Source organism: Seriola lalandi, unplaced genomic scaffold (assembly GCF_002814215.2).
Source record: "Seriola lalandi dorsalis isolate HSWRI2012SDOR001 ecotype SW California unplaced genomic scaffold, Sedor1 jcf7180002054548, whole genome shotgun sequence".
NCBI classification, from domain to species: domain Eukaryota; kingdom Metazoa; phylum Chordata; class Actinopteri; order Carangiformes; family Carangidae; genus Seriola; species Seriola lalandi.
In genome coordinates this window covers 584,861-593,810 of record NW_019525101.1, presented here as the reverse complement: position 1 = coordinate 593,810, position 8,950 = coordinate 584,861, and the positions used below count along the sequence as shown (strand labels likewise).

General features: G+C 39.2%; 1 protein-coding gene across 2 annotated transcripts in view; it reads right to left on the bottom strand.

The window, feature by feature from the left end:
• Positions 1 to 660: 660 nt before the first annotated feature.
• The window catches only part of tp53i11b (tumor protein p53 inducible protein 11b), a 32,620-nt gene continuing 24,330 nt past the window's right edge, over positions 661 to 8,950 (bottom strand). For both annotated transcript variants that reach the window (XM_023415310.2, XM_087176344.1), the window contains 5 exons: positions 6,850 to 6,908; positions 6,621 to 6,669; positions 6,151 to 6,247; positions 4,126 to 4,227; positions 661 to 3,362 (listed from right to left, as the gene is read on the bottom strand). In XM_023415310.2, the coding sequence (XP_023271078.1) occupies positions 3,229 to 3,362; positions 4,126 to 4,227; positions 6,151 to 6,247; positions 6,621 to 6,669; positions 6,850 to 6,908 (441 nt within the window). In that variant the 3' untranslated portion in view covers positions 661 to 3,228. The remainder of the gene's footprint in view (positions 3,363 to 4,125; positions 4,228 to 6,150; positions 6,248 to 6,620; positions 6,670 to 6,849; positions 6,909 to 8,950) is intronic.

The window sequence follows — 8,950 nt, the reverse complement described above, 5'->3', positions numbered from 1 at the left end:
CTGCTGGGCACCAATGATACAACAAGTTTAAAGCCTTTCCCAGGTTCAGCTCACAGAGATAACATAAGTGGAGTCACACTGGATGCTTTGAGTAGAAAGCTGTTTTCCACCTTATGTATCTCGTTATGCGTTAGGCATCTCAGTATGTCTGAAGCAAGTGATTTGTCAGTTTTTATTAATTTATTGCCTTCAAAATGAGTGCCAGAGATGAGCATGTCATTATTCTGGTAGACATTTGAGGCTCCATGTTGCTGCTTAATATGCAATATATTTCTCTACATCTCTACATTACCATTACATTTTGCATTGATTTGAAGTTGTGGGCTTGTGTTTGGCAGGAAGAGTGTTCATTTTAAGACTGGAACAATTAGTCAGTTGTTTAATTGGTTGACAGGCAGAAAATTAATCAGATTCTATTTTAATAATCGATTAATTACTAATTACTATTAATTGGTCCATTTTCAATCAAACCTTCCACACAACCTCTGGGTCCAATGATAGGATTTGCTGCTTATATTATATGCTGCCATATGTGGCTAAATTACACTGAGCTTTAAGTTGTGATTGTGAAAATTTGTGATTTAAAAAAAAAACAAAACAATCCACAAATCTACATGTTTCTATCAAAAGGACAACACGGAACAAAGTAGATTGCACCGCTTTTGAATTCTCAAAATAAACAAGTGTTCTTTATTTCAAACTATATGTGGAAATTCATAACAATTCATTTTTGAGGTACAGTATAGCACATATATACATAAAAACACAATGCTACAACTTCAAACATTTTGACCTGGTATGCTAGTCACAACAGTACAATATATTTTGGAACTACATCAGAGGGAACAAATAGCTCAACTTACCATTCCTCTAAAATTTCAAGGACACAATTTACCAATGCAAAATCTGGACTAATTTGTCAGAGAACCAGAAAGATGAAAGAGCCATTTCTTTGCCTCCCTCCTGCTGCCAATCCCCCTGAAACTGCCCATCTCTCCTAAAATAACCTGCTCACAGACCTTTGAACATTTCACAAAGCTGATGATTTGAGGCCTGTAGTATCGACGGAAATGGAATGACATTTTTCTTGAACTCCATAATTACCATGCTAGTCAGGACAGAGTGGTAGGTTGGGGCACACGATGTCACTCAGGAGAGTTGCATCTAATTAAACACTGGAAAAAGGATAATTACTACTTTTTAGGAGTATGGGAGACCTCACCCATGTTTCACGTTCCCTATCTGAACCGAAAGCTCAGCCAAGTAACAAACACATCTGCCTTCAGCGCTGGACTTGTATCTGGAAACCCACAATCACTGTGACCTCAAGACCACTCCCTTCTGGGGCAGGACTCGACATGGTCATTTGCAACAATATGGACCACCTTTAGATGAGGCTTTTAGTATGAGTACTTTAGTATGTTCCTTGTTAGACTCAAAATAATGTTTGAAGTTAAATTTACAAAATGAATGAACTATCTTTAGACTGTCTTTTTGACTGGCCGTAGTTGCTGAAGGGTATGAGAGATGCAGAGGTCAGAGTTAGCATTGCTAGCACAACTCTAAAACTGAGCCGTGATGTCACCGACCTGAGGGCAGCCCATGAATTGGGAGGTAGACAATGTTTTGACCAAATTGATTGGGTGAAAACTGTCAAATGATGGGTTATATCTGTTTTAAAGCGCAGAGTTTAACTACCTTAAAAATCAGCTTTTCCTTTTCAGGCTTTTCATTTTTGGCTAATACATCCATTCATCCCCATTACCATCTTTATCAGTTTTTCATTGTAGCTGGTGGCAGCTTGCTACACAGTTTGAGCCATTTCTTTTGGTGGATTATATTGCATGCATGACATCAAAACACAAATGTCACTTGAATAGGTACAAAATAAGACACGGCAAGAGAAAGATCAAACTTTGAAAATCATTCAACTAATATTGAACAAGTTCCCTGTTCGGTTCACAAGAACACCACATAATAGTAAATAATTTTATTTACATATATACAAGAAGTAGGATGCAGTGTTGATGACTGTTCTTTTAAGTAGTTTTAAGGCAAGACTAAGGATATGGTATATGTAAAAAACTGTGCTACATCACTAAAGAGGAACCAGGTCAGGTTTGTTTACCCTGCACACCGACTGCTCGGCTTGTGACACAAGCTATACAGTAAAGGTCAGAATGTTAAAATACTTTCTATAATATCACTCGGGCTAAAGTCCTGTCTAACAGTGCACACACACCAAGAGGAGAACGATGCGCATTCATCAACATTATGTGTATTAACGTCAGAAGTGTAAATATTCTGTACAAAACAATTCCTATTCACTTTGGTAGAACCTCATGACTGATACCTCAGGAATAAAAAACTCAATGTGTCCCTGAAAAAATGTTTTGATTCAGCATTTCATTTTGGGTAGCCTAAATCTGAAAATGATTGATGGGCACGATTGGGAGTATAAACTGACCTTGAGGAGCTTCCTCAGTGTGCTGGAACAAGAAAGCTTTCAGTAGTGTAAGAAAAGGGTTGTTGTAATTCATCCAGCATTTAGCTTATCTGACTGCCCCTGAATCTAGCACAGTTGATGCTTTTGCCATTCAGTGTGTTCACTGGAGAGCTGTCAGAGAAGCATGCAAGAGCACAGATATCCAGGCTTCACTTTGGCATACATACAGCTTGAGTTAAGCATCAACAGCATGAAACAGGTAATGAATTATAGCACAAACTCTTGGTCCTTGAGTGTGATTAAGAAGCTGTGTCAAGATGCAATGTTGTATCAAACAGGTAATACTAAATACTGAATCTGGAAACCATGTAGCTGTACATTAACAACATAGTCAGATGTTTGAAATTACTCCGTACTGTACATATGAAATCATAGAACTAGGTGACACAAGAACGCAATGCACTACTGCTAGTTCCTTCTTTATAATAATAGCACTCAGCACTGCACAAAGGAGGAATGTGTGTCAAGAGGGGCTTGACCTCACAGCCCAGTGAAAGAGTAATTCACTTTAACTATGAGGTTTCTTGTTCTTGTTGTAGAGTCTGGAATGTGAGACTATGCTCATATGTTGAATACTGGGGGTTGCAATAGGTTAGGTCCCTCGGAAAGGGGCAGGGGGCATCCATTGGCAAGCCCCAGTCAAATAATAATCCAAACCTCCTGACCCCACATTTGTTATCTGTGCTCAGCTGTCCCCACTCTGGAAGTATCACACAGGCAGCTCAGATTTTCTTCGGTTTACGGCCCAGGTGGTAGTAGTAAGCCATAGTGACCACCAGGAAAAGCACTCGACTGAGGAGGAGGAGCATGGCAGCGTTGGGCAGGATCCCAATCTCTATTAAGGTGATGGATGTCACTGAAACCACAGAGCAACATTCAGTGCTTAAAATATATATGTTTTTTTTTTTTCATCATAAGGAAAAAGGCACAGTGCACAAAGTTTGGAACATTTGCAAAGTGGATATTAAAGGATTGATTCACATTTCTCTAAATCTGTCTTCAAACTATTCTCAAATCCCCATATGTACATTGAAAGAGTTATTGTTTACAGCCATTGTCTGTCTGTGTGAAGGTGCCTTTAGACTGTGCAACAACAACGATCATGTAAGACCATTACATGTCACACTGTGCAAGATTGATCTAATGTAATCTCGGTCTCAATCTGTGCCAGACTACAATATCAGTTTTAGGCATGTCAGATTGTGCAATGAGTGTGTGGTGAATTGAGGAGCCATGATGTAAATGGACAAAAGTCGAATCAAGTCAGTTTATTCATGGAGCACGTTTGAAAACAAGAAAGGGATTGCAACCGGGAGGAGTGGTTATACTGTTTCAATGTACATATGGGCATGAATGTATTTTTATTTGTAAAAGTGTGACCCTACCCTTAAATAAAATGCAAGGCTGTGATTCCACTTTCTCAACACAAGAGGGCAGTATCAATACATAGGTACAAAGCGCACTGGCAAAATCAATTCTGACCAAGGGATTGTTTCAACTCAACAAACCCAAGTCACTAAGCGAGTTAGAAAAGTAGGGCTCTGGTGCTGTGACTAACAACTAGGGGCAACTAGACATAACTAGAACTGTAGAATGATGTGTTGGAAAAGTGTAATCACCTAGAAACTGGACAGCAAAGTAGCAGGCTTCACTGAGCAGAGTCCACTGGATGATGATCTTCTCTGCTGTGTACAGACCATTCCACATGATGAGGGCCAGGCCTGGAAAAGGATGTGATAAAAGGGAATTTATAGGCTCAGGGGCATGGGAATGAAAACTGAAAAAAACAGAGGCAGCTTGGCAAAAAAAGACATTAAACAGCAACTCCACCAACAAAACTACTCAGAGAACAATAAACTTGCAGCTGTAGTTAAACAGTGATCTACAACATGACACATGGTGATAATTGGCCTATTGATTTTGCTGAATGCGCCGACTAATTGATTCTGATAAAAGCCTGTGCTAAATCATTTAATTCCCTGCCATTCTTCCAGTTCATTTTCCTGTATTTCACTCCACCCACACATCCGCACACACACACACACACACACACACACACACACACACACACACACACACAACCCACCCACCCAACCAACCAACCAGTGGGGCTGTGGAAATGAGCTTGGGTGGGCAGAAAGGTGGGAGGGCTGATGGACTGTATCCTCTCCCTGCCAGGTTCCATCTGTGTGACAGATGAGACCCCAACCTTAGTCCCTTTACTGCTCCTTGTCTCATAAGACATCACCTTTTTTCTGGCTAATCCCTGCAGCCCTGCTGACATTCAAAATAAAGAAGCCAGTCTTTTGTGGCCTTTTAAGATTGAATGCTGGTTCATTCATATCTTCCTCCACAGTGCCATGTGTTTAAGGTTGTATCTCTCTCTTTTATCTCTCTTCAGGCAATGCAGTAATCATAGAGTTATTTTTTGATTTGCTGAGATTTTACATTAAGATTCAGATAGATATACATACAATGTGTTAGAGCACAGTATGTGACTTCTCATGTCCTGTGATGAAGGAGGAAGACAGCATGTTAAACAGATTAAATATTTGGTGTTGTTATGTTTATATAAGAACTAGTTGGTGATGTTCTGACATATGTCAGACTTATGTCATGCCTGACTTAGCTGAAAATGACAACCTGGCATAATTTACTGAATATATGCTAAGCCTTTGCTCTCACTCTTCATTTTCATCTTGCTTTCCCTGCTAACTTTCCCATCAAGGAACAACCTGTGTACTACCTGCCTCTGTCAGAGCCCGACTGATATTGGATTTTTGGGGCCAATACCAATAATTAGGGAGTGAAAAAGTTCTGATATCGATATATATATATATAATATATATATATATATATATATATTATTTTATAATATTATTTTATAATATATATATATATATATGTGTGTGCCCGCATCTCAAATATAATTTCTCTGTAATTGGGGAGCAAAGCACAAATGTCATGATGGCGTACCTGGCATGTTTATAAGCATCGATTACCTCTTGTAGCAAAAAAGACTCAATTTAAAGCATGACTGACTGAGTGAGCTGTAAAACTTTAATGTAATACAGTGCGTCCTCTCAGATCAGACACACACACACACACACACACACACACACACACACACACACACAGTACTGCCACTGTCCACTGTCCTGCCATCCCCCACTGTGTTCCCACTGGATTTAGGCCTGATATATGAGGCCACAGAAACAGAGGCAACTGGAGCTGCTGCTCTGAGTATTCTGGAGAATTGGTCTCTGTACCCCTGCCATGCCCTCATAGTGAACTGTAGATACACAGAACTGAATCAAATTACACGGGCTCTGTTCGTACCCTAAAGGAATGAAGTTGCAGCAGGAAGAGAGCTTTTTGTACATTATCTGAATGCTTATGAACTGTAATGAATACATTAGAAAGCATTATCACAGAGAGACCAACAGTACACCAGAGTATATTTTTAGCAAGTATATAAAGAAATATTAAAACACTGTGTGTCAGCACCATTACAGCACTGTGAATGTACTAATCCATTACTAGCTGTATACTTGCTGTACTGCAGCTATGTATGAGGGAGCATGAATAGCTTTATGCATTTCTTGTCTGTGTGTTTTTCTTGCATCTTAAGAATGAAGACTTACTGAGCAGTGCTCCTCCATAAAGGCGAACAGAGATGCTTGTCATGGAGAGCTCCTCCTCAAAAACAACCTCATATAGCTGGTTGGGAAACACCAGGGCCTGTGTAGGAAAACAAAAGCACAACACAGCTCTGTCACATCAACACAACAGGATTCTGTCTTCCCCAAATGCCCCATAATAGTCCTAAAATGCAGCAGAATTCACAACATATTCCTGTTTGGGAGTTAGAGTCACTGTGCATGCCCTGAATACTGAGGATATTGAGCATTTAGGTGATATGGCTGACAAAGATGAAGCTGTGTCTTGTCTGTCACTACACTGCTGGGTTTATATCATGATTTTCCCCCTTTCTAAAATGAATTCTTTTTTCTCCCCCCTAACTGTGCAATCTCTTTACAGAGACTATACAGAATTAATAGTTATGAAGGTGTAACAACTTCTTCACTCTGCTGATAATTTAAGTAACACTCACCATCACAGCCATAACTGTGAAACCCACTGCGGAGAATAGTATCCACACCCTAAGAAGAAAGACATTACATGACATACTTCATATCCTTCCTGCAACCAATACTATAATGATTGCACATTTGTTTTCTCAGAGTTTACAAGATGTTGAACTTCACAGGAAGTGATACACACATACTCAAACACAGTGTGCTGTGTTAACGGTGAGATGTTCTGAGCAGCTGAAATCTCACCTCAGCCCGATAGGTTCTCGCACCGCAAACTTCATCTCATTTCCAAGCATCTGACTGATCTGTGAGCGAACAAGGACATGTCGAAAGGGTTAGGGTTAAAAAGGAAATGAGTTATGAGAAAGGAACTAATTTTAACAGATATTTATCATGACAACTTCCAACATAGTGCCACATGACCAAGAATAAAGTACTATACATGGAGGTGTACTTAATGTTGCTAACACATCTTTAGCAAGCTACTGGAAAGAAGCACATTAAACAAAGCAGTGGAGAGAAAAGAAGAGTGTAAGAGAAGGATCTATCAAGGTGTTAATTAGAGACTGTAAATGTCTTCACCTCCTTAATCACCCCCTGAAGACTGGGAGCATATGCCATAACATCTTGCAGTGAACTATGGATGAATCCAACTACCAAGGCTATGGCAGAAGAAAAAACATATTTTCTATAAATTAACTTCATCATAGCAACATGAGAACAACGCAACATGCAATTTATAATCCTGAAAGCCTGAAGAAAACAGTGGGAGAACATTTTGACAAATTGAAAGCAGTGTGTGCCACACCATCTCTGAGTAACCAATTGTTCATTCCAGTTGAATACAAAGACAGATAACAGTTAATATTTCATGAGATGCCATACAGAATGAATGTTATCACACAGCAATATTGAGAAGACACGCCCAAGTGTTTCCCTGGTAATATCATATATTCATGATGGAATGTGCATTTAAGAGGAATTATAGGTCCTTTAAACTCCTATCTATCACCTTAGTTAACAAGTTCCAAGACCCAGTATACTGCATGTACATCAGTATGTGCAGTGTATGTCTATGAATAAAGTAGAAGGTTCAGAGGGGGAGCATTTAGCATGTTACTGAAGGTGCATGGGCTTAGAAATGCTGACAAATTCAGATTCAGACTGATAATACAAAAGGACAGGGAGGTAAAAAACTGTCCCAGACAAACCACACAGAGAGCAAGTGAATAAAAATGCCTAAATAGGCAGTAACCCACAGAAAAATTACAACTGTTGGCTGACTGTGAAGTTAAATTCCTTCATCCAAAGCCTCCGGGTCCTATCATTGCACTAACAACAATTATTTCCCTTCATCATTAAGCATCTCTTCCCTCAAAACTGTTCTTATGTTGCAGTCAGAAATAGCATCACTGAAACCAAAAATACACTGAAGCATGAAAACCACTAAGGCAGAGAAGAGGAATGATTTCCTGGTTTGCAATGTTTATAGGGAACTCACTATCAATTGGAGAGTAGTTTTCTGCTTGATAATGCGGTGAAATGTCAGAGTGAATGAAACAAAATCATTCACGTCAAATACTACAAAAATCAGGACAGGGGTTTTCAGTACTTTTGCCTTTTTACTTTTGCACCAGGTAAATGTGACTGAGCAGCTGCAACGTTTTCAGAAATGACCCATGCATTTATGAATATTATAAATTATGACTATAACAATGAGAGCCAGTTTCAAGTTACTTCCATCACATGCCATCCTATATGCCTTTTTTGTAATATTTTTTTCTCTCTCTCTCTCTCTTGCAGAGGGCTGGGATTACTAGCATTCATGGATGTTCAGTGTAACAATATCATGATGATATGATCTTATCATGCTATTTTTTTTTAGGATGATGTAAATTAAAAACTAACAAAATTAGTTTGTTGAAAGTTTTGTTTTACATATAGGAATTTGCACTTATGTAATTCAAAACAGTGGAACACAGGTCATAACTTTGAACATCAGTTTCATAATAATGTGTGAAATGTGATTCTGCTCACATTTCCCGTACTGTGATCTTTATTGATACTAGAAAGTACCATTATTGATGATGTGATAATAACACCATCCCTACTCTCAGAGCACATTGAGTGAGATTAGATTCTTAAACAGTTCCTGTTGCACATGGCTGCAGCTGGCTTTGATCATCTCAGAGCAGAACCCTTAAGAAAAGACTAAAAGCTAAAAAATATTAAGCTGAAGAATTTCAGACTGGACCCGTTACATCCAAGTGCCTGTACATGAATCCGGCTGTGCCAGCTGTGATCATGTGACCATGTGATTCAGCCTTCCTGTGCCATGGTTTCAGCG